Genomic DNA, 21,777 nt, shown 5'->3' with positions numbered 1-21,777 from the left:
TTATGGTCGAAGAGAACAATCCAATTCTTTCATTTATCGTATCCATCTAACATTCTTATTTTTCGGATTTCGTAATGGCAACTTCTCTTGTTCGAGTTCTTAACAAACGGCTACCACGTATATGATACTGGTGAAACGACGCGAAAGCTAGAGAACAATGAGGAGGATGGGCCCAAATCACTTTTTAGCTTCAACATTAACATGCGTTTCGAGTATCGACGATAGAAGGATCTCGACTTCAGTAAATTGTGAATATCCTGACAACGTACAGTGCAAACTTTCTCCATGCTGGATCATATTCCGCCGAATACATAAATACGCATACTCGCCTGGCCAGCAGTGCGTGCCCAGTACCTTTATGGCAAATGAATGCTCATCCAACTTCAATGAATAAATAGATGTGCCTGTAGAATGTACATAAAATAAGGGCAACTTTCGACAGCAAGTAGTGATAGTATATCTTGTGAGCGATCCAAATTTGACGTGAGCCTATAGTTTCCCCTTGCATACAGCATTGTTCACCATGTCCAGCACTAGCATCTGTCCTGGCGCATGTCCCATAACAATGCCTTCGATCCTACTGTCCATCACCGCTACCTGGGGAGTTACCCCACAGCCCCAGTATACAGCAATCTCCCCTTCACGTATTTCCGATGGGTCCCCAAAGTCTGGGTTCGAACCGTCGAAATCCGTCAATCCAAGCGCCTTGGCACCATCTATGCCGTACGCGACGGGTTCGCCGTGTGCGAGAAAGTAAGGGCGAGTGATATCGCGCACCTTCGGGACTTGAGAGATGGGGTACGGTCGCATGGAAACGACCATATTTCCGCTAAAGACTGGAAATTATGTATATTAGGAAGGAAACCGTGGCTAGAGGATATACGAACCTCCAGCAGCCATCAGTGGTACGTTGGTCCTGTACATGGACACGTTTCTCCCCAATTCAATATGTCGTGGAGTAAGTCCATTTTCTGTGAGAGCAGCCTCAAAAGAGTATGAACAACCGATGAAAAACGCGATATTATCCGGCTGCCAATAATCTTCGAGACTTGTCTTGCTTTCAACAAATACCCCGTCTCGGTATATGTTATACAAGGGACAGTCAGTGCAAATATCGCTGTTAGACGCAAGATGTTCGGGTACGCGGGGGTCTCCTGGCTTTGTCTCCCCGAGGAGAGGGCACCTTGAAGACGATAATAGATTGTTATAGCATTATATTGTGTGGAATGGGAAAACGCATACGAGACTGGATTCCTTAGACAAAGCCATCGAAAATCTTCCGCATACTTTTGTGGAAGGATGATTACATTTGCTTGAACGTGCCCGGCGCAGACGCCAGCAGTCGACGCTTCCTTGAAGGCATCTGCACGACAAAGGGACCTGATATCACTGGGAGTTAGAGTTGACGCCGTGGCCGTAGTAGACATAGTTGAATAAGCGATAGTTGACAAGGCCTTGGAAAGACAAGTGCTTTTACCGTCCTTAGACTGACTAACATATTGAACCCGATTCCAGGAATGTTGAGCGGAAAATGAACGGAACAGATAATCTACCTTGAGCAGGACCGATTAGTACCGCCAGCCCATGCGCTTCCTCGGAATTCGAACGGACAGGCAAGGGGCAGGGTAGGGCAGATTCGAAAAGTCCCTTACGCTATCTCGGTCTGGTTTATCGTTGCCCAAGGTATTCAACATCGCCATGTATTCTCTTTTCCATTGCATTGAACGCGGCTGCTTTTGCTGTTTCTTTCCCTTTGAGCTCGGTAAGCATACCTCTTTTTCCCGGTTTTTGCCCTCGGGTTTGCCTACTTTTCCTCTACCAAGCTGCGAAATCCTCTACTTATTCCATGCGAGATCTAAAACTTGCCAAGAACATTGCAAATCTAGAGAGAGATTAATATCATTGAACTTTCGTAATTTATATATACCATTTACGGGGTGCGATGCACGGCATTATTGCTGTTTGAATTCATAATGCTTTACGCTGTGATGTTGGCACCGTACTAACTGCTCAAAAAGTTATGACGTAATACTTGCTGCCTGATCCATGACCACGACCATGGCAGAAGGTACAGCGGCAGCTGCTACGACTTCTAACAAACGCACGTCTTCTCCCTCTCCTTCAACGCGTCCTGCAAAGGTTCCAAAGCGCAAGAGTCACGTCAGTCGAGCGTGTAATGCATGTCGAAGGAGGTACCTAGAAGAGCCTCCTCCCGCTTTCGAAACTAATGCTGTATGAACAGGAAGTCAAAATGCGACGCGATGAAGCCCAAGTGCAGTATGTCTTGCTCGTATGGCATTCAGATACGCGACTTATCTATGCCAGGTACATGCTCACTGTATAACGACGAGTGCCATTACACCACAGAGCAGGACGGTCGGAAGCCGGTCACGAAACCTTATGTGGATGCTCTGAAGCAACGTATCAAAGTTCTTGAGACTTTATTAAGAGAGCGGGGCATAGACGAACTTGCCTCTCTCACGGAATCCCAGCCACTCTCTCTTGGTCTTGCGCACGAAGATAGAGCAGCCGGTGGGTCATCTGGAGATCTGAATGCAGAGCCAGAGGACGAAGACTCTGATTCATTCTCTGTTAATGACTTTGGGATCAACAGGCTCAAGGTTACTTCTTCTACAACCCATGTCTTCTAAGTTTGTGATTTCCTCCCCTAGATTGACGACGACACCGGGGAGTTGAGACAATATGGTCCAACTTCAGCGTTTATGCACTTGCCTGAACCATCAGTTTCATCATCTTCTGCATCGATGCCACTGAATGCTACTCCGCTTGGTGCTTCTTCGCCTTATAGTACATCGTCTCCAGAATATTCTGGAGGTACAGACTTCGATTGGTCGCGAAATCTGCCAGTCGTTGACGGTTTCCATCGGGATATTCACGATGAACTTATCGATATGTTTTTCGCTTACTTCAATAGGTAGGTTGCCATTACCTTGAGCTCATCCACTAGATAATAGACCTCACACTTAATCTTAAACAGCTGGTGCTATTGGGTCGAACCTACTCTTTTCAAAAGAGACGTGGCAATATGCTTGTCCTTTTCAGCGGCACCTCCTCTGGCACGGACATCCCAGTATAGCGGCCTTCTGCATAATGCTATTCTTTCCTTAGCCGCAAATTATTCAGATCGTACATGCCTTGGCTCATGCGACAAAGGTGCTGTGTTTGCCTCTGAAGCAAAGCGAGCCATCGATTCTGAGGCTGAAAGCCCGATGCTAAGCACCGTCGTGGGTCTGATGTTACTTGGCAGTTATCATTCCGGGACAGCACGTCATGGTCTGGGGTATATGTATGCCGGTAGGCTTGGATCTCTGTGATTTTAACAAGTGTCACTGAATCTTGTAATAGGTATGGGTTTACGAATGAGCCAGACTCGTCAGTTTCATGTATTCAAAAAATTCGATTTTCATAGCTGATGGTACCATCTTGCCAGTCGGTCTTGGAATTGATTGTTCGAAATGGATTCAGAAACGTCTCATTACAGAGTCCTTCAAAGATGACCGTGATCATACGTATTATATGTGCTATATACAGGACAAGTGCGCTTCTTCTGTATCTTCGGCACCACTTACTGATAAGGAGATAGACTGTGGGGTTTCTATGTTGGCCGGAGCCCTACGTTGAAAATGTCGGAAATAGAGACTCCCTTTCCTAGTGTCAACAAGGAAAGGGATGCTGCTCTCTGGATGCCCGTACAACTGACATCACAGTCGTATCTGATTTCAGAAGAGGATTCAGAAGAGGACCCAGACACCATGGAGCTTCAAGATATCCGTATACCCAGTTGGGCGAGCACCAATTTTCTTTGGACTTGTAAACTCGCATATATTGCGGAACGCGTGGCCGATGTAGTGTTCGTAGCTCCTTTCATCTATCTATTCTTCCAACTCACCCTTTTGAACATAGATATCATCTGCGTGCTAAGATATCTTCTGCCAGAACTCAAAATCTTGTCTCTGATCTAGAGTATGCCACAATTTTCATGGCATCCCTCACTCTTTTGCTGACATCTTGTAGTATCCAACTGGAGAAATGGTACGCCGATCTACCCGAAGGTCTTGTTCTTTCCAGTAAGAACCCCAGCCCGCCACATGTCATTATGCTCCATGCTATGTATTACTTCGTCGTAATACTTTTACACCGGCCGTTTTATCTCCGAGGCAGTTCTCATGGAAACGAATTCGCTGTTTCTCGTTGTAGTAAAGCATCGTAAGTGGTCTCTTGTTATATCTGCTAAGCTGTTCTCACGTCGCTTCCCAGATCACGAATCGTTCAGCTTCTAGATGTATGGAGCATACCTCTCTTCTTTTCCTTTGGCTTACTTATGTCTCGTGCCAGTTGTATCGCGAATGTCCAGGGCTTCGCTATGCACCTATAACTCTCACTCAAATAACATTTACAGCAGGAACGTCGCATCTCCTCGGTGCTGTGACGCAAGGGAATGGCCGCACCGAGAAACAAACAGCCGCATCTCTAGAAGGTGCGAAAACTTGCTTGCGTGCTCTACAAGAAATGGGCCATTCGTGGCAATGTGCGACACAGAGCGGCGAAATTCTTAGCCGGCTGCTAGTGGACTGGTGTCCAGAATCTAAAAGTGACCCTCCCGATTCAGAAGATACCTTTAATCGAACCGAAGAACGTGGGAGACAGCAAATCTCGACAAGCGACTTAGAATGGGCTAACGATCCTTCTTCTGACATTGCGAAAGCGTTGGTAAGTCTGGGATGGACGCCGCCCACGATGGCGGGCCCGACCGCTCCTGCTACAAGTGTCTCCTTCCCCTTGACACCCATGAATCTTTCCGAAGTATTGTCGTTGCTTTTTATTGATAAAACGGTCCCTCATCGATGCATTTCAGCTATCTACGTCGACATTGCTGCAGAATACTCCGAGCTTCGTTGACCATCTACACCTGAATACGGCAGTGTCAGGTTCTCAAGATATTGGTCCTGATTCCTTATCTCAGATGTTCAGTACTGCGAGCTCAGGCCAGGAGACGATGCATTCCAGTCCTAGCATGTGGCCTTTGCTAGGACCAGGATATACGTGGAACTGGACCTCAAATTTTGACGATGTTTTCATGAGGCATCCAGACTTTGGAGACCGTGAGTCTGAGAGTCACTCTTGAATGATTGGGATAGCATGCTTGAGAGGTTGATAATCTGTTGGAGATTGTGTATAACAGTTAACGGCTTTGTATCTTAGTGTGTGTAAACGACTCGAAATTTCCGCAGAAATAGGGCCGCCTACCAAAATCCTCATCTGCCTATTCATCCTTGAAAGTCGTCTCGTTTCTGTCTCGATAGCGAGGAGGATCAAGGCTGACAGTATCGGGAGTTACGGTAAGCTGTCAGGTTGGCGTGTCTTTCCACATTGTCAATCTGATATGTGTTCAACCTCCGCCTTTCAGGGAATTCTTGCCATGAAGTGGCCTGTCGCTTGGGCATGCCACCTTTCCGAAAGCGCAGCTCTTGGGCAGTTTAGTAAGCGTGCCGGTGATGAAAAATCAATATTAGTATGCTGTTACGGTACTTACGAAGGTCTGTCGTCAAGGGTCTATTCCTGTCTATACCTGCCTATTCTACATATCCCGAGTGGGCTCGGATGTGAAGACGTGTTAGGCCTTACTAAATTACCTCTTGCGATGGCGAAAATCCTACAAATTCGATTATCATCCCCCTCCGTCATATCGTAAAGGCCTTCTGACCAGTATTTCATTCTAAACAAAGTTGCTTGAAGCGACGGAAACTTGTTCTCACTAAGCAGTTGCCCTTCCCCACCTATCGGACTGATTGACAGCGGTTGGCTAGACAGTACTTCCGTGCCCTGCTCCTATGATCTGCTAGGGGTGCGAGGACCGGTAAAGCAACAAAGCGTCGGCGATTCATTCTCACGTCCCTTGAGCCTTGGCGTCGGGTAAGTTAACTGTCGACGGGTCCCTGGTGTCGGCTAATAAAACTTCCTTCCCAGGATTTCAATCTCGAGCTATGTCCTACAATTTCGCTGCCTTTTTCAATCAGAGAAAGAACACGCAGGTATCCATGGCAAATATACCAGTTCTTGAAGTCTTCTGTGGCGTCAACTCTGGGCCCATCAGCTGTGAAACTCTGCAAAATGGACCTCTGATATGAGGCACGACGTATCTCAAGATTGATGATAAGTCTTGAGACCGAGGTCTGTACTGGTCCGTACCTTCCGGGCAAGCGTGCCTATCCAATCGTCTCAGGGGCAGCGCTCAGCCTTGCGACGGATCGCGTTCTGTCGGCCTCAAGCCGGGTATATAAACATATGTGCTCGGATTATCCGTGGCGATATTCTTTGGTATCCCGCAGCTTTCCTTACCGTCACCATGTCTGTCGCTGAACCTTCGTGAGCAGAATACCGTCCTCTTTTGTAATCGAGTACTGACACCACAATTCCAGCCATGGTCCTATGCTTATCGGACACTTCTTCAATATTCTTCTCATGGGTGTCGTTATGGCTCAGTCATACATATACTTGGTCACATACCAGAAGTGCGTACTCTTTCCTCTTCAGCCATAAGCTGCTAATATTTTTCTTCGCACAGACGTGACAAACTTTGGATGAAGCTTTTAGTGAGTATCGGGGTCGGCTGCCACCTTCTACCGACGCTCACTACGTGATATCTTCTTGCGAAGGTGGTCTTCCTCCTTCTCATCAACGTCATAAATACGGCTCTAGTTGAGTTTCCTCTGTATCAACCTGCACGTTTTTCTGATTTTGCCTATAGCAATTCGCCTACCTGTATACATCCCTTGTTATACATTTCAGTGAGTAAGCCCACAAATGAATCCATCACTTTACTGACTGCGTTTCCCATCAAGGCGACGCAGCGTATCTCCTCAATGTAACAATACGTAAGTCCTTCTCCCATGATGCTCTGATTGCAATGGCTCATTTTGTTTTCTAGTCTTCGCCGTGTGTACGTCTCGTTTCTTCATGACAAATTGAAATCGTTTTGACGTCTTTAAAGCTGCCGCATTGACGGTAAAATCTTGATCCATTTGCCTTGCGGTGTTCAGCTCTCATGGTAACTCTCAGGGCATTGTGTCTGGCGCTGTACAACTATTTTTCGCATGGAGAGTAAAGATTTTAACGTCAAATATTTGGATGGTGTCAGTGGTTGTCGCAACTGCACTAGCGGGTACCGGTAGGCCATCGCAATGTCCCGAAAACCTGTCCTCGTTGACCGAAGGTTGTTTCCAGTGGGAGCCATAGGTAGTACCGCCGAGGCAATGAAAGCTGGAACGTTTGTCAAGTTTCAAGAAATTAAGGTACTTCATACCGTCCAATTTGGCTCCATTTCAATCTGATTGACACGACCTTTTAGTCTTGGGTCATCCTTTGGCTTGTGGGTGCCTGTGTCGCCGACATACTCATTACCGGTATTCTGGTCTGGCATCTAGTACGCGCTGTCCTTTTGGAAACAGGGCCTCCAGGCTGACGCTGTATCTTCTAGAGAAGACATAAGACAGGATTCCAAACCTCTGATGAATTGGTTGACAGGATCATTCGATGTACACCATTTGACGCTATGCTGCAACTTCTATTGCTCACTTGTTGCATTTTAGCTACTGTACAAACCGGCTTGATAACCTCAGTATGCGCCATCGTAGATTTGATGGTATATCTCTTGGATGTAAGTTGACCCCATGTCATAGTCCAAAGTTGACAACTGACAATGACATCTCCCTTTACAGCCAACCGGGCTTCATCTGCTGTTCAACTTCCCCCTTTCGAAGTTATACACAAACACGCTTATGAGTAGTCTCAATTCGCGAGGCGGATGGGCCTACGATAGCAGCGCCAACAATAATTCGCATTCACACACTACGGGTGGTATCGTGTCTACGTCAGGAGGTACCGCGTCTCGGACAAAGAAAGTTCGTAGTCATCTGCTTCAATCTGATTTTATCCGAGGGCTAACGGGACCACCAGAGCGATGCTGCTGTCCTCCGCTTTGGCGCCAACACCCGCCCAGAAGTCTTCGTGTCCGTTGAGCAGCACGAGATGGGCGACATCCAGCGGATGGAATCTGACGATATGAAGGTATCTGACAATGTTTCTACGACCAGCAGGGAGCCATGGGAAATTGAGACGAAAAAAGATGGTAGCAACGTGTGATCGAACTCCAGGTCATACAGTGTACGTGGTGGTATTAATATATTCTTAATCTCTATCCTCTTAGAAGTATAGACTACTACGCTCAAGGGCTAATTGGTAAATGTATCATTACACAGTAGATGAAATACGTGAACACGTTTCTTTGAAATGGTACCCCATTTGCAAAAACGCTAGAGATCGGACAGAGAGCGGGACGGTAGTCTTGACGGTTTGCGACCTTTCCCTGACAAATATAGGTGGCGACTTCATCGGCGCTTTTCACAGGCAAGGAAAAAGAAAGAGCATCTGGGCCGTACCCAGGCCGAAGGAAAGATAAGCAGCTATTAGTCATTTTTGCGCCCGTACCAGGAGCGGGATACCTATTTAAAGTCAAAGTACGCGATCCCGCCCTGATAGCGGATATAATTTTGGTCCTCTGAATTTCATTTTCCGAGTGGCGCTTCCCTTCGCATGGACATTCGTATAACCTCGTGTATTCTTGCGAGTCTTCTGACCTCAAGAAATAAAGCACATGGCTGGTTATCCGCAGTTACAGCTAAGATGCGGGGCGTCACGAAAGGTGTGGAACCGAGTCCAACTGGCAACTGATCTGCTGCACATGCTCATGTCCTAGTACCGCTTGTAGATACCCTGTTGGACGCCCTTCATCTTCGAGGTGTACGTACCCAATTCTGCCCAAGTCAGACGGAACATGAGAACGTTGAAGCTAGAACTGAGCTGCTTTACATCTAGAAAGAGTCTTTAGTGTAGGATACATGCGGCATATAATGTAATTTTGCGGCATTTTCGGGATGATGCCGGCAATTGCAATACCGTTGGCAGTCTTTATTGAGAGCGGCAATCAAGGCGGTTGTCCCATCCTTCAGATGCATTAATGCAACCGGACGACAAGGCAAAAATTGAGTCGGCCATTGAGAAAATCGTTGATGCGATCACCGAGGTCGTTTGGTATATACATAGGTGACGTCGAAATTGAGGCGAGTCTGAGGCTGCATCCAGGTCTGGTACTTAAAAAGTCTCGAGTCTCGACTGCAGTCCACGGAGCAAGCTAAGCTGGACTTTGATCTAAATCTGGACACCCTTAAAGATCCCGTTTCCAGATGCTACCCTTTTCACTTGCCCACGAAGAAAATCTTTGATGCGATCTTTATGGAGCGGGGCCAGAACACCATAGACATTGTGAGCACTGTATTGCAGGTCGGTCAGATGGGAGCGAAGCTGGTTCAAAGATATCGGCATTATACAACCAGAAATTGGGGGCAAGAACGTAGGGAGTTAGTACACAGAAACGGGGCGCCGTAGCTTAACGGCCGTACTATTACGGCCATATAGAAATGCTATGTTGAGCAGTATAAGCTCCGTTGACGAGATGTAGATGTACGGCCGTTGTTGACAATAATAGCGTAGAGGTCCTCATTGTTGAGTTTTCGAGGCTGTTACTCTGGTTCGATGCCAAGGCTGTGGTGCTCCACAAAATTCGAATGGCTGAAAATTATGACGCACCCAGGGACTCCACGTGTTTCGACTCCTTTTTAGAAAGGAGAGCGGGGCCCCGCAAGACGGAATACTATCTTTACTGACCTAGTCGAGGTCGTCCTGGCCCAGGAGAAGGGCGAGAAAGGAAGAGGATTCCTGTGAAGTTTTGTGTATGTTTTGGGATAGAAGGAGATGGCAGCAAGTATAAGTAAGGGAGAGATTCCGATTGGTGGCGGAGACAAGCGGATTCCGATCACGTGGCCGATGCCTTGGAGGTCTTCATTGAAGTTCCTGTTAGGGAAGCTGTATATCGGGTTGCATAAAGACCACTACCATCTCTTCACCCTAACAACCGTTCAACCCTGCTCGTTTTCTGATTGTCTTTCTACCATGTCGTCGTTAACGTTCAGCTCTACCTGTCACTCTTCTGACCAGGCTGATCTCCAAATCGACCAGCGTCTCATCCATGCTCTACCACCACCGGATCGTCCAAGTCCGCTCACAGCCGTCTGTCCACGGCCGATACCCAATTCATACTGGGCCACCCCCTTGCTCTTAGCTTGCGAGTACCCTTGGACACCAAAGAACCCCTACAGGCCCAAGCTCGACTCCTTGCTAAAGGCTGGCGTGCGGACCTTCATCGACCTCACGGAGAATGGCGAGTTGTCTCCGTATGCGAATGTGCTGTGTGGACGGGCGACTATATTGGGTATTGATACCGCGACTATTGAATACCATCGTTTCCCCATACGAGACAGGTCCCTTCCGGAGAGCGTGGACTACATGTACCGTGTGCTGGATGTCATTAGGGATAATGAGGACCGTGGCCGAATTAGTGCGGTTCATTGTCGTGGTGGCATAGGAAGGACCGGTATGGTGATTGGGTGCTGGCTTGTTCAGAGCGGACTGGCTAGGGATGGCGACGAGGCGCTGCAGATCATCGCCAGGGAGTGGTGCACCGTCGAAAAATGCACCAGGTTTCCACACAGTCCGGAAACTGGAGCCCAGTTCGAGTTTGTGAAGAACTTTAGGGCAGCGACGGTGCACGCGGCTGCATAGAGAGCCAGTCGCGCGGAGGACTTTATTTACTTGGGCTTCTACGGTGTGGGCTATCATCTACTTTGGTATGTTTTTTTTTTTTTTGCTTTCTCTCTCTTGACAACGACTTATTTTGTTTTACAGGGGTTCCAAGCTTATATCTTTCTGTTTGGACATATACTGTATTCATCGCACTGTACATATACACATTCACATCGTCTCTAATTTTCCTATCATGTATTGCGCTGAGCGTAGAGGTAGACAAAGTAGACCTATTTAACGGACTTGTTGGGCGAAATATGAATCGTGACCGTTACATTAGTTCATGACGTAAACGAGGCACGTCAACGGTATATACCAGCTTGACAATTGTCCGCCACTCGCGCCGACGTCGACGCTAGCAATGGACTCACCCTCGACACCTCCGACTGCCGACTTTTCTTCTACGCCTCCCAAGCGTACCAAGATCGTACTGCTTGGTGACCAGAGCGTCGGCAAGACCAGCTTGATTACACGGTGACGACCTTGCGATATTTCACCAATGATGCCTAATATCCACTGTAGGTTCATGTATGACACCTTCGACAATACATACCAAGCAACCATCGGTATAGACTTTCTCAGCAAGACGATGTATCTTGAAGACCGAACAGTCAGGTTACAGCTCTGGGATACTGCAGGACAGGTGTGCATCATGACAGCTCCTTGTCGCCCTTCTTCAACTTTACCTCTACTGACAGGAACGATTTCGGTCTCTAATACCATCCTACATTCGTGATTCCTCAGTCGCCATTGTCGTATTCGATATCACAAGTCAGTGCCCAGCGCTACTAATAACAGGATCCATGTGTACTCATGCCTTCGCTGGTAGATCGACAGTCATTCTTATCGACAACGAAGTGGATAGATGATGTTCGTTCGGAGAGAGGCAGCGATGTCATAATAGTGCTGGTCGGAAACAAGGCTGACTTGTCAGATAAACGGTATGTACTTTCCGTAGTTTATGTTCTTGTTGATCTCTCACTCATGAGCAGGCAAGTAACGTTAGAAGAAGCAACAGCCAAAGCTACACAGCTCGATATATTGTTCATGGAGACGTCTGCAAAGGCAGGACACAACGTCAAGAGCTTGTTCAAGAAGATTGCTATGTCGCTGCCTGGGATGGAGAAGGAAGGTCAGACGGATGGGAATACAAGTGCGTATGCTCCGAGAAGCAATTGAGGATCCGGGACGCTTGCTGATATACATGCAGAAATCGACGTCACGACACCGTCTTCAGGCGAAGTTCCAGAGGCATCACAGTGCAATTGCTGAGCGATCTATCTGTACATGCCTGTATCTTTCTTGATGCTTTCACCCTCATTTTCGGAACCAATGTAACACGCCGCGTTGCCTTCCATCGCTAGCTCCAGAAAGTGGAAAATTTTGACTGAACCGTAGTCCCAGGGTGCATATGATCGAGGTAACATCTAGACTCACTTGCTGTTCTAACAGAAACTTGTAATTCATACAAAGTCTTTCACGATGGTTGGACCAGCCTTTTAAGAAGGTTATAACGAGATTTGGGTTCTACTTTTTTCTTTTGAAATGTCCTGCATGATGTTCCATTTTCTGTAGATCCTAACATTAATATCTTGGTTCACATCGCCTCAGGATCGTCTCACCTTCGTCTAAGTCTTGTTCGGCCTCTACTCTGGCGGGTTTGTCATCCAAGACAGAGAATCTGGTTAAGAACTCCTTTACGTCTGCACATACCCGTCTTCGTCTCATGTCCCTGCGGTCTCCTCTTATTACGCGTAGCTCATCGGCAGAGGGAGTCAGAAAACTCCACCAGCTCTACAAGACTACTTTCCAGCAGGATGTTCCAATAGCCGACAAGAGCAATCATCTTCGGGTGTTCCTTGCTATCTGCAACACCATCGGTTTCGAACAAGACCAGTTGGACCATCTGAGGGAGACTTTCCCATCCCTATCCCAAGTAATATGGGAAGACGTCGCTTCTATTGCTAATCTAGACCCAGCCAAAGGTCGGGAACAGGTTAAACACGCTCCAGTTCGTTTTGACGTTCGCTTATCGATGGACCTTATTCTGCGTATGAAAGAGGACCACTGTGTGGCCCTTGAAATATATAAGCTGCCTGAATGGCATACTGAAACGGCGGAACATTTACATCTCACTTCTTATGTAGGTTCACTTGAAATGGTCATTTCTCCGGTCTCACTGCTACTGTTACACAGATGATAAGAGGAATCCTGGCTCTATTTGGGTCCCTTATATTAAGCTCTGCGGAAAGAATTGTTCCTCCTAGAGATACATCGTCCGGAGGGACCATTGAAGTGCCACTGCGTCTCTACAATGGCTTGACACTTCTAGTTGTTGAGTATGAATTCAGAGTGCTCCCGCAGAATCGGAAACAGATACTGGCCCACCTCCTCGCGAAGCTGGTTGGTAAGTATATCGTCTTTTCAACACAAAACGTCGTCTGAACCGTTGCTCCTGAAAAGCTGCCGCGGCCTTGAATAGACAGCAAGGATACACTTTCAATGTGCACGGCATGGTTACTGACCTTAAAGAAACAATTTGGTATACCTATAACCGTGCGTCGTCTGGTCAAGCTTGGTATTTTAATTTCTCTGATATATATGACCCTTTCAGCCCGAAGCGGAAAATTTCACGTGAGGGGACACGTTGAAATTGGTGGATGTAACAAAACTCCAGAAGGTCTGCCGGTACGTGAAAGTGTTGCCTTTATGCAGAAGATGGCGCTCGGTGAGTGTCACCTTATTGACATTTGGATGATCTTAAGTTGACGTCATCGCCTGTAGTGACGCGTTTCACGCTGGCTCTACTATTGGAAGGGTATCACGATTATTTGGAAGAGACTTTGGCAAAGTATCAGCTCCCTCCGAGTGTTATCTCGGTAAGCAACTTATCGGATTGTAATTACCATAAATACTTACACCCCTCTGCTCAAGTTGTACCTTGAAACTCTACACCTAGCAGAATGGGATGCCCATGCATACGAAACATATATGAGGACTAAGGTTTCATTGCCCAGTGACAACACTATCGTGGCGTTGACGCCTCGGCAACGGCTGATCGCTGTCATGCACACCTATCTCTCCCACCTCAATTTTGACTTGACGTCCGACTCGAAGCCCACCAGGCTCGTGCTACAGGATGGCGATGGAGAGAATGTTGTGGGGGGGACCTTATGGTATACTATACCAGGCCTCAATACACTGCGATGTGCCTTGGAGGCATCGCCCTACGTAGTCTCCGATCAACCACTGAATGCGCTCAATTGTTATATCCGGATGGATTATGTACCGAGTGGTGAAACTCCATTCTCCAACCCTGTGCGCATTGTCAGTTCACTCCACACTTGTGCTTCATGAGAACTGATTTTGATCTTAGAGCTTTTGGAGGTTCTCATTTTCTCGATACTTTGATCGTTTCCCGCATTTCGAAAATGATGTTGGTTCCATTGGATTTGCAGCTAGTATTCAGGGTGGAGCAGAGGGAATGTACAGGGAATTTACGAATGATTTGGTTCGATATTTGTTCTGTCCTTTTTGGGGTTCTGTCAAGGTAAGTGATGCCACAGTCTGAGTTCGCTCTTCACCGTTTGACTTGGCTTGCACTCAGGCGACTTTCCGAATTACAATACCGATATCGACGGAGTCTGCGGAAAGGGCAGAAAAGGTCGCATTGTCCATTCGGCGGTTCAACCAAGCTGTGGAGAAACTTCGTCCAGGCTCTGACTTGGAGGTAACAGCTGGACTCGAATTGTTGGCGCAGAGGTTAGTGGACAAGTTGATTTGTTTTTTGTTTTCACTTCTCAAAGAATCTTGCTCTCAAGTGTTCAGGCCTATCCTCGGGAAGACGGGGTGATTACTAGCGGTTATTGATCAAATGGATCGGAACGCCCTTTGGTATTACGAGATTGCCTTGGTGATAGTACGGGGATGCACGACGGCGACGATGAATACGACTGAGTAGAGATGTTGACGATGTCTTGATATGTGGGTAGATCCGAGTCTGCGATTCCATAGATGACCATGTGCATGACACGACGACGTGGAAAGAAAAGCGAATGTTGTCTCAGTGCGAGTACCATCACAGCAAGTTTTGGGATATCCAGTGATCCGCCGTCGCTTTGCATTAAAAGTAGCTGGTTACCCAGTGCATCAAATGCATGTGTAAATGTTTTGACATATGCTCAAGTTATCGACAATGGTGGATTTCGCACGATAGACCGACACTGAAAATCCAAACTCTCTAGCGATGTCTGCAACTAAGGCTGAGGAACTTCGGTGGAGATCGCTCGCTTTGGGACCCGGGTCGGCTATAAATTCAAACTCAGCTTTATACATTTCATGGCACTTGCTCACAATTGTAGGGGACCGGTAACCCTTAGCAGTCTTCCAAGTTCACTGACAGTGAGTATCATCTATCATATTGTGATTCTGCATCTCGATCTGTTCTGATGAGCTTTGTCGCCAAACCACTTCTTGTCCAGCGCCACAATGTCTGAGGCAAAAAGAGCAACTGTCGAGGATGCTGAAGACGATTTCGACGAGTTTGATGGTACGGAATCTATCATATCGTTCCTGTGGACTTCATTTAAACCTGTTCTGTAGATGTACTATCCCAATTCAACACAGCGAACAAAACATCGCCTTCCGTCTCACCACTAACATCCCCCCCGCCTCCACCGCCTACAGCAACGACAACATTCTACGGACGACCACGTACGAACACGCTCGTGGATCTCCCACCAAAGTCTATCCCAGGGTCAACAAAGACAGCACTCAGTTCGATGGCGGAAGACGTCGACGAGAACGAGCTCACTGCGGAATTTACACGCGAACTCGCAAAGGGGATGGAGAACCTAATGAAGGAGCTCCAGGAGGAAGCAGGCCATCCTGAGTCTGAGGGTGGCACGGAAGAAGAGCGGACCCGATTGATGAAGGCTGCATGGGAAGCTATGCTGGTCGAGGGCATGAATGGCGAGGGAGGCGAAGACATCCAGCAGATGATGGGTCCGGACTATAAACCCAAGGACGCAGGCAGTGGTGGCGACTTCCAGTCCAAGATAAAGCAGACCATGAACAAGCTCAAACAAAGCGAGTCGGATTTGAAGGTGTGTTTACCGGTCGACTTGTTTATTCTCGGCTCTAATTCTCTCAGGCTGAGGGTTCTACATCGGCTTCAGATCCAGACCTGGCCGGCATAGAGGCTCTACTGAAGGATCTGGGAATGGGAGAGAACGGTGGGCTTGACGCGAGTGAGGAGACTATTGACGGGTTCTTCGAGAAGATGATGGGCCAGCTGATGAGCAAAGAGGTCCTTTACGAGCCTTTAAAGGAGCTGAGCGATAAGGTAGTTAATAACTCGTCTCTTCTTATTCACATCCGTGACTCACACCTCTCAAGTTCCCCGGTTTCCTTGCGAACCCCCCTGCAGATCTAACTTCCGAAGACAAGCAGCGATACCAGACCCAGATGGCTTGCGTGCAGAAAATCGTAGCGGTGTTCGAAGCTCCTGGGTATGATGATAAGAATGCAGCTGATATGAAGAAGGTTGTGGATCTCATGAGCGAGGTTAGACTCTTCTGGCGTCTTTATTGTTTTTTTGCTGAAAATTGTCTTATTAGATGCAATCATATGGCGCTCCGCCAGAGAGCATCATGGGTCCGCTTCCTCCAGGACTTGGATTCGGCCCTGATGGTTTGCCGCAGATGGGAGAAGGGTGTGTGGTGATGTAAACGAACAAATGTATTATGTATCATGTATCTTTGTGCGCATCAGTGGATAAACTAAGGATTCGGACTTTGTATACAGGGGGGATACAGTATCCTTTTTACTGTACGGTCGTTCTGCCATATATTCGCAAGTGATTTGCCTCCAGTGTTAGCACCTAAGATTTCATAACTGAAGGCAGCTTCCGAGTAGAAAGCAAAGCCTTGTCCAAGTACCAGGAAATCTGATTCTTAACGAACTTCGGTGATCTCAGAAAATGTTTAGACGCGCACAGAAACATGATTCTGTGGCAATCATCAACCGTTCCATTCGAAGCGACTTCGTTTCCCGTTGATTAAGAAGTCGTCAGAAGGAAGTCTAGCGTCTTTAGGGAAAGTGAAGAAGCTCAAATGTAAGGTACGTTAGGAAATGGTTACGTACAATATCGTATAGAAATAAAGTATAGAACATAGAAACGTATGGCTACAAAAAAATTTTGGGTATCAGATTTAGTTTAGTACATTAGACGACCAGTTATATCATAGCAAATATCAAAAGCAATCGAATAACAAATCAAACCAGGTCAAACTTCCTGCGACTTGGGTATTTTCGGTTTCTTCGTCTGAGGAAGAAGTTGTGGGAGAATGTGCGGTATGACTCCTCCTTCGGCAATGATAACATCGCCGAGGAGTCGGTGCAATCTGAAATCGATGGGAAGATCAACGAACCTGGGCTACAAAAAAAATAAAAACCAAGTGCGCACTCGTCGTCATTTCTAATGGCGAGTTGAAGGTGTCGAGGGAGAATACGGCGCTTCTTGTTGTCCTTGGCTGCATTGCCGGCGAGCTCAACGATTTCCGCTACGAGATACTCAATCACAGCGGCAAGGTATACTGAAGAAGGATGGATTTGAGCAGACATATGGTAGAATAAATTAAACGCACCAGGAGCGGCAGCAGCAATCTGCTTCCCAGCATTGTTATCCCGCAATTTGCGGGAGAACCTGGAAACTGGGAATTGGAGTCCAGCACGATGAGATCGCGTCAATCTCTTGTTCGTTGGGGGAATAAATATTTTTCCTATTTTTCCTCTCGGTTTTTCGCTAGAAAAATGTTGGGTTAACAATTGCTGAAGCGGCTCGCAAGTGAGCGCACTTGTTGCCTTTACCCGACTAAAACGTGACAATTAGGATACGGAGCGGTTGGATTTCAAGCTGTGCTTACCATTTCTTGAAAGGTTTTCTGTTTGTGCAGTTTTCAAGCCCCAGATATGAAAGTTGGAAGGCAAGACGGGGTATGTGAACTTGTTCATTTAAATAGCTTTCCATTCACACGTGATCGACGCGTCGAGTGACGGCAGCGTGACGGTCACGAACGGTCACATCGATCGCATTATTTTGATTCTGAACGGAAGAACGCACGGACGACACGAGGCGGTTGGACTGCAGAGCTGTACTTTCGTGGACTCGCTGCCCTGATCCGGAGGTATCACTCAAACATCACAGGACTGTTTATATAAGTACCACGCGTCTGGGTGGGTTTTCATACTGTCGTGAACATTTGCTGTACCGTTTCTTCCTCCAACGACGAGGACGACGAGAGGACTCTACTATGGCCACGACATCGATAACAGTGGCGACTCGACCGTTGGCGGCTCCGACAGCCAGTGCTTCAGCGGCTGCGACGTCGGCAGTCACACCGTCGAGTGACCAGGTGCGTGGCATGCTGCTGGCTCTGATTATCCACTCATGGCCCTGCTGTCTTCTCACCCCAGATTGTTGTACTATACGTAGTGCGTGAACCATATTCCCTTATTCTCTTCGAATAACCAAAGAATCCTCACCAAATCACAGATGATCTCGATGGCAGTCGTTATTTTCGGATTCTGGAACGTCCCAGGGATACGAAACTGTATAAATCCCCTGAAGCTGTTCACGATTGGATGGCATGAGTTGTGTCATATTATAATCGTGCGTCAGGTTGCGTTTAGACCTCGTGTTCGTGTGCTCATCATACCAGGCCGTATTAACTGGGGGGCGAATATTAAGGGTTACGATTGATCCACATGTCGGAGGTGCAACGATCGTGGAAGGAGGACGCCCGGCGTTTATACTTGCTGCTGGGTATATTGGCTCGACGCTGTTTGGTGGCCTGTTCGTGCTGGCTGGTTGGGACATTCTCGTGGCCAAAATCATGAGTTTTGTCCTGGGCATCGGTATGATCATGCCGCTGAAACTTGTTCGGGATAAATTGTGCGTGTTGTTCATGTTCACAGTGCCGATGCTTAGCGCCCTCCAGTACGATATTATTGACGATACTCTACGAAGCATTACTCATCGGATTTTGGTTTATTGACCATGCGTCGGCTCTACGTTGGTATTGCCTATTTGTTGGTATTATGAAGTACGTGCCTTTAGATTCTGTTGGCCCTTCTAATGTTCAACCACTAGCATTTTTTACGCCGTGTGTACGTCCAGTCGCCTCTCGCTTGCGGTGTGTTTCATTGATCCAACTACAGGGGATGTTGCGGATGACCGCTTCTTCCACAAGACAAATGACTCGGATGCGACCCAGTTCTCTATTCTATTTCCACGTATACAGCCCCATAGTACGTTATCTGGATTTATTTTTGTCCTCGCTTTACGTGTACGATAGTATGGGCGACGTTCTGGATACTTTTTGAAGCGCTAGTCCTTGCCGGAGTTGCTGTGTTGGGGATACTAGTGTTCAAGGTGTGACCTTTTCATTCTGAGAGGTACACCGCAGTGTCATTAACGCCTTGTTAGCGTACGTCAACCCAGATGTATGACGAAGCTGGTGAGCATGAGTTCTTTTTCATTTTTACATAGCTGATAAGTGCCTTACAGCAAAATTTCTTCCTACATAGCCATGCTATGCCGCATTTTCTTTACTCTCATATTTTGTCACAGCAAGTAACGTATATTGAATGATCTAGGATGGATATCACAGCATATACAAGGGGACTTGACTGACTCTTGCACGTTAACTATCATGTGTACACCGCCATCTTGTCGCACACTAAATTATTTTGGAACTCGATCAACAGTTTTGCTTTGCAGTTTAAATCGGCCATGTTGGCTATATTCGTATATGGATGCTAGAATACAAGGGATTGCGCAAAATCGACGACTAGCCGTGACTGTCTCCAGAAAAATCACATAATATTAACGTTAGGCGCCATTGAAGGAGTGAGATGGGAGGATTAATTCATTGTTTCGAATGACGTTGATCGTGGCAGGAACATTATAAAACGGTGTAGCATGTAGGGAAAGAGGGCGGAGTGCGTTAGCAACCAGAATACGGAGCAGTTATTTGCGTGCTGCTCGCCGTATGAGACCTGCCAGGAGAATTGTTCCGACAGCTGCAGCGCCACCAACGAGCGCCATTCCGATGTAGCCCTCTGCGCCGATAATGAGGGGACCGGAAGAAATCGGACAAAAGGACAAAAGGCGTACCGCGAGCGACGCCCTTCTCGATGAGCTGGGAAAGGCTGAGAGCCTGCATATTTGTAGGCTCTTTCTCTAATAGCAGACCTACATGCTAGGGTGAGACGGCTGCATGGCTGTTCCAGGATTGAGCGTACCGTTGAACCTGCGAGCTTCATCAAAGTTTCCCATCTTGTAGTGGCCAAGGGCGAGGTAGTATAGGCATTCCCTGCGCCGTGTAGGTTCCGCGCGGTACAGGTCTGACCAGCTTCAGCAATGACATTGAGGGTAAGCTGGACACGGCAACGCACCTTGCAGCAGTCGGACGCCTTCCACCTGGTGTTCTCGCATTGGGCTCTTCACCAGTCCCCAAGCATAGTTGAATTTCGTCTGTACGGTAACATGGGCTTGTGTTAGTTCCTTCTCGTATTGTAGCTTGAGGACCTGTACGGCAGTTAAGTCGAAAGTGTTCCGGGTGATTTTAAGGCAGACAGACCTCGAGCTCATCGTAGGATAGAGAGACTTCAGCGTCGGCCGCGTATGGCAGATCTGTGGACATGGTGTGTACCGGATGAGATGTAAGGCGTGGCTGTGCAGCTGAGTCCTAAGAAAGCTCTCTCGATCCGCCACGACGCCCAATTGAGAGCAAGCCTCTGTAATAATTCTGTCTTTGCCATGGCGCGAGCACACCGTGTCGCCGTTCTTGCTCTTATTTCCATCGCGCTCTATCTTCTCGTCATGTTCCAATTCTTCTCAGTTCCCTTTGTCGACGACGCAGTAGTGCAGGAGATCATTCCTGTGGTTCCGTGGTGGTTGTTGGTGTCGTTTGGGTCGTATTCTCTGTGGTCGTTGGGATGGGGGCTGTGGACGTTTAGAGACTGCCCAGAAGCGTATACGGAGCTCATGGCTGAGATATCGCAAGCCAAAAACGAGCTCAGAACGAAGGGTGTGACTGTGGATTAGATGGTACGCAGCAGCACTTGTCTTTGGATTGTCTTTGACTGTTCTTTAGCAGCATTGGAACTTGCTATTTTCTTGGAGGTGATGAGGAAGCAATGCTGGAGAATTGTTGAACAGGATTATTTAGCTTGATAATGTATTCGAAGCCATGCCGGCAAAAGCCGGACCTTCTTGTCTTGAACCATTACATGCTTTCATTCTCGTAGCATGGCAAAAGAAGAAATATCTGCACCGCGGGATAATGCAAAGCCTTTGAACTACAGGGAGCAGTTCCAGGTAGGTTCTGTCGACTTGCCCAATCTCTGCTTCCTCTAACTCTGCTAGGGACGGCATGCACCTTCAAAATTCATTGAGCGCGTACCCATGCCTTGCACATATAACATTTGTGTCTAATATAGGTGATTAGTCCGTGTGAAGCTGCCTCGAAAGCCTCTCTAAGCTGCCTTAGTCGCAATGACTATGACCGAGATGCATGTCAGGCCTATTTTCAAGCATATAGGGATTGCAAGGCCGCTTGGGTACGAGCCATTGCTTTTTGAACTTTCACTCTACGCTCAACGGGAAATAGCTTCAACAAAGAAGGGATGATAGGAAAGCAGGACGACCTACATCATAGTAGCATTATACGATCATCAATTATCTCACTTGGCTCATATCGGATGTCGCAAAATTCACTGGTCAGCCAGTGTTCCAAATCATATTTGTGAGGAACGAGAGTGGTCTTTCGGATCTTGCGTGATGTTCACTGCAACCGAGCTCATCTTTGAGAGATTCGACTAGGTCCTTGCAGAATTGATCATGTTTCAGCTGCCAATGTCTTTCTGATGCAGCATCAGTACATGTCTAGTGGATGTATAGAAGACACTGTCTGCGGCTTTTCGGAAATACTCTACTTGCTTCTCACCGAGATCTCATTCACGGGAAACGATGGTTACGGACCAAGAAACTGG

At 47.4% G+C, this 21,777-nt stretch overlaps 11 protein-coding genes across 11 annotated transcripts; 8 read left to right on the top strand and 3 right to left on the bottom strand.

Annotated features, from left to right (window-relative positions):
- Positions 1 to 21: 21 nt before the first annotated feature.
- On the bottom strand, positions 22 to 1,445 carry EV420DRAFT_1687212 (uncharacterized protein). The gene is made up of 3 exons (XM_060479293.1): positions 1,243 to 1,445; positions 888 to 1,183; positions 22 to 836 (listed from the first exon to the last, which is right to left on the bottom strand). The coding sequence occupies exons 1-3, from the start codon at positions 1,425 to 1,427 to the stop codon at positions 490 to 492; spliced, it is 828 nt and encodes a 275-aa protein (XP_060329986.1). The 5' UTR covers positions 1,428 to 1,445; the 3' UTR covers positions 22 to 489.
- Positions 1,446 to 2,058: 613 nt separating this feature from the next.
- Positions 2,059 to 5,146, top strand: EV420DRAFT_1643543 (fungal-specific transcription factor domain-containing protein; the record flags this gene model as incomplete). Its single annotated transcript, XM_060477529.1, has 13 exons — positions 2,059 to 2,192; positions 2,243 to 2,277; positions 2,326 to 2,621; positions 2,673 to 2,935; positions 2,999 to 3,315; positions 3,367 to 3,393; positions 3,452 to 3,557; positions 3,605 to 3,871; positions 3,925 to 3,984; positions 4,036 to 4,227; positions 4,279 to 4,303; positions 4,357 to 4,824; positions 4,877 to 5,146. 13 exons carry the CDS (start codon positions 2,059 to 2,061, stop codon positions 5,144 to 5,146), a joined length of 2,460 nt encoding a protein of 819 aa, XP_060329985.1.
- Positions 5,147 to 6,367: 1,221 nt separating this feature from the next.
- On the top strand, positions 6,368 to 8,256 carry EV420DRAFT_1643542 (uncharacterized protein; the record flags this gene model as incomplete). Its single annotated transcript, XM_060477528.1, has 16 exons — positions 6,368 to 6,387; positions 6,441 to 6,533; positions 6,587 to 6,614; positions 6,678 to 6,719; positions 6,770 to 6,809; positions 6,864 to 6,896; positions 6,950 to 6,961; positions 7,013 to 7,026; positions 7,081 to 7,189; positions 7,246 to 7,313; positions 7,370 to 7,444; positions 7,499 to 7,556; positions 7,611 to 7,678; positions 7,740 to 7,922; positions 7,978 to 8,157; positions 8,236 to 8,256. The coding sequence occupies 16 exons, from the start codon at positions 6,368 to 6,370 to the stop codon at positions 8,254 to 8,256; spliced, it is 1,044 nt and encodes a 347-aa protein (XP_060329984.1).
- Positions 8,257 to 9,942: 1,686 nt separating this feature from the next.
- EV420DRAFT_1309344 (protein-tyrosine phosphatase-like protein) lies at positions 9,943 to 11,035 on the top strand. The gene is made up of 2 exons (XM_060468544.1): positions 9,943 to 10,763; positions 10,822 to 11,035. The coding sequence occupies exon 1, from the start codon at positions 10,030 to 10,032 to the stop codon at positions 10,696 to 10,698; it is 669 nt and encodes a 222-aa protein (XP_060329983.1). The 5' UTR covers positions 9,943 to 10,029; the 3' UTR covers positions 10,699 to 10,763; positions 10,822 to 11,035.
- On the top strand, positions 10,919 to 12,218 carry EV420DRAFT_472700 (ras family-domain-containing protein). The gene is made up of 6 exons (XM_060482273.1): positions 10,919 to 11,193; positions 11,242 to 11,362; positions 11,418 to 11,490; positions 11,549 to 11,660; positions 11,712 to 11,872; positions 11,930 to 12,218. Exons 1-6 carry the CDS (start codon positions 11,081 to 11,083, stop codon positions 11,989 to 11,991), a joined length of 642 nt encoding a protein of 213 aa, XP_060329982.1. The 5' UTR covers positions 10,919 to 11,080; the 3' UTR covers positions 11,992 to 12,218.
- EV420DRAFT_473370 (uncharacterized protein) lies at positions 12,219 to 14,328 on the top strand. Its single transcript, XM_060482274.1, has 7 exons — positions 12,219 to 12,862; positions 12,916 to 13,126; positions 13,183 to 13,275; positions 13,334 to 13,447; positions 13,504 to 13,598; positions 13,654 to 14,269; positions 14,327 to 14,328. The coding sequence occupies exons 1-6, from the start codon at positions 12,446 to 12,448 to the stop codon at positions 14,074 to 14,076; spliced, it is 1,353 nt and encodes a 450-aa protein (XP_060329981.1). The 5' UTR covers positions 12,219 to 12,445; the 3' UTR covers positions 14,077 to 14,269; positions 14,327 to 14,328.
- A 722-nt stretch (positions 14,329 to 15,050) lies between these two features.
- EV420DRAFT_1335004 (Pex19 protein family-domain-containing protein) lies at positions 15,051 to 16,633 on the top strand. The gene is made up of 5 exons (XM_060468858.1): positions 15,051 to 15,268; positions 15,322 to 15,824; positions 15,872 to 16,063; positions 16,117 to 16,284; positions 16,338 to 16,633. Exons 1-5 carry the CDS (start codon positions 15,208 to 15,210, stop codon positions 16,446 to 16,448), a joined length of 1,035 nt encoding a protein of 344 aa, XP_060329980.1. The 5' UTR covers positions 15,051 to 15,207; the 3' UTR covers positions 16,449 to 16,633.
- EV420DRAFT_1335002 (histone 2A) lies at positions 16,634 to 17,726 on the bottom strand. The gene is made up of 5 exons (XM_060468857.1): positions 17,646 to 17,726; positions 17,577 to 17,593; positions 17,367 to 17,524; positions 17,186 to 17,315; positions 16,634 to 17,123 (listed from the first exon to the last, which is right to left on the bottom strand). Exons 1-5 carry the CDS (start codon positions 17,646 to 17,648, stop codon positions 17,006 to 17,008), a joined length of 426 nt encoding a protein of 141 aa, XP_060329979.1. The 5' UTR covers positions 17,649 to 17,726; the 3' UTR covers positions 16,634 to 17,005.
- A 306-nt stretch (positions 17,727 to 18,032) lies between these two features.
- EV420DRAFT_1687178 (peptidase M50B-like-domain-containing protein) lies at positions 18,033 to 19,677 on the top strand (the record flags this gene model as incomplete). The annotated part of the gene is made up of 10 exons (XM_060479292.1): positions 18,033 to 18,134; positions 18,196 to 18,213; positions 18,275 to 18,391; positions 18,441 to 18,673; positions 18,720 to 18,824; positions 18,872 to 18,888; positions 18,940 to 19,029; positions 19,077 to 19,153; positions 19,208 to 19,238; positions 19,289 to 19,677. 10 exons carry the CDS (start codon positions 18,033 to 18,035, stop codon positions 19,306 to 19,308), a joined length of 810 nt encoding a protein of 269 aa, XP_060329978.1. The 3' UTR covers positions 19,309 to 19,677.
- Positions 19,678 to 20,509, bottom strand: EV420DRAFT_472390 (uncharacterized protein). The gene is made up of 5 exons (XM_060482271.1): positions 20,364 to 20,509; positions 20,179 to 20,311; positions 20,026 to 20,127; positions 19,898 to 19,975; positions 19,678 to 19,842 (listed from the first exon to the last, which is right to left on the bottom strand). The coding sequence occupies exons 1-5, from the start codon at positions 20,424 to 20,426 to the stop codon at positions 19,751 to 19,753; spliced, it is 468 nt and encodes a 155-aa protein (XP_060329977.1). The 5' UTR covers positions 20,427 to 20,509; the 3' UTR covers positions 19,678 to 19,750.
- On the top strand, positions 20,461 to 20,994 carry EV420DRAFT_1546801 (dolichol-phosphate mannosyltransferase subunit 3). Its single transcript, XM_060473319.1, has one exon. The coding sequence runs from the start codon at positions 20,543 to 20,545 to the stop codon at positions 20,828 to 20,830; it is 288 nt and encodes a 95-aa protein (XP_060329976.1). The 5' UTR covers positions 20,461 to 20,542; the 3' UTR covers positions 20,831 to 20,994.
- Positions 20,995 to 21,777: the final 783 nt, after the last annotated feature.

Source organism: Desarmillaria tabescens (assembly GCF_030435595.1).
Source record: "Desarmillaria tabescens strain CCBAS 213 chromosome Unknown EV420scaffold_20, whole genome shotgun sequence".
Taxonomy (NCBI): domain Eukaryota; kingdom Fungi; phylum Basidiomycota; class Agaricomycetes; order Agaricales; family Physalacriaceae; genus Desarmillaria; species Desarmillaria tabescens.
This window is presented reverse-complemented; position numbering and strand designations above follow the sequence as displayed.

Coding starts and splice junctions, on each gene's coding strand:
- EV420DRAFT_1309344 (XM_060468544.1), top strand. CDS start 10,030: ATGTCGTCGTTAACGTTCAGCTCTACCTGTCACTCTTCTGACCAGGCT.
- EV420DRAFT_1546801 (XM_060473319.1), top strand. CDS start 20,543: ATGGCGCGAGCACACCGTGTCGCCGTTCTTGCTCTTATTTCCATCGCG.
- EV420DRAFT_472700 (XM_060482273.1), top strand. CDS start 11,081: ATGGACTCACCCTCGACACCTCCGACTGCCGACTTTTCTTCTACGCCT. Junction 11,363..11,417: donor TCTGGGATACTGCAGGACAG/GTGTGCATCATG, acceptor CTCTACTGACAG/GAACGATTTCGGTCTCTAAT. Junction 11,491..11,548: donor TGTCGTATTCGATATCACAA/GTCAGTGCCCAG, acceptor CTTCGCTGGTAG/ATCGACAGTCATTCTTATCG.
- EV420DRAFT_1335002 (XM_060468857.1), bottom strand. Junction 17,316..17,366: donor GATTGCTGCTGCCGCTCCTG/GTGCGTTTAATT, acceptor ATCCTTCTTCAG/TATACCTTGCCGCTGTGATT. Junction 17,124..17,185: donor GCCATTAGAAATGACGACGA/GTGCGCACTTGG, acceptor CATCGATTTCAG/ATTGCACCGACTCCTCGGCG.
- EV420DRAFT_1335004 (XM_060468858.1), top strand. CDS start 15,208: ATGTCTGAGGCAAAAAGAGCAACTGTCGAGGATGCTGAAGACGATTTC. Junction 15,825..15,871: donor AAAGCGAGTCGGATTTGAAG/GTGTGTTTACCG, acceptor TAATTCTCTCAG/GCTGAGGGTTCTACATCGGC. Junction 16,064..16,116: donor TAAAGGAGCTGAGCGATAAG/GTAGTTAATAAC, acceptor ACACCTCTCAAG/TTCCCCGGTTTCCTTGCGAA.
- EV420DRAFT_472390 (XM_060482271.1), bottom strand. CDS start 20,426: ATGTCCACAGATCTGCCATACGCGGCCGACGCTGAAGTCTCTCTATCC. Junction 20,312..20,363: donor TATCCTACGATGAGCTCGAG/GTCTGTCTGCCT, acceptor ACTGCCGTACAG/GTCCTCAAGCTACAATACGA. Junction 19,843..19,897: donor CGAGAAGGGCGTCGCTCGCG/GTACGCCTTTTG, acceptor TTATCGGCGCAG/AGGGCTACATCGGAATGGCG.
- EV420DRAFT_1687212 (XM_060479293.1), bottom strand. CDS start 1,427: ATGTCTACTACGGCCACGGCGTCAACTCTAACTCCCAGTGATATCAGG. Junction 1,184..1,242: donor TGTCTAAGGAATCCAGTCTC/GTATGCGTTTTC, acceptor ATCGTCTTCAAG/GTGCCCTCTCCTCGGGGAGA. Junction 837..887: donor ACCACTGATGGCTGCTGGAG/GTTCGTATATCC, acceptor CATAATTTCCAG/TCTTTAGCGGAAATATGGTC.
- EV420DRAFT_473370 (XM_060482274.1), top strand. CDS start 12,446: ATGTCCCTGCGGTCTCCTCTTATTACGCGTAGCTCATCGGCAGAGGGA. Junction 12,863..12,915: donor ATTTACATCTCACTTCTTAT/GTAGGTTCACTT, acceptor ACTGTTACACAG/ATGATAAGAGGAATCCTGGC. Junction 13,276..13,333: donor AATTTGGTATACCTATAACC/GTGCGTCGTCTG, acceptor TGACCCTTTCAG/CCCGAAGCGGAAAATTTCAC.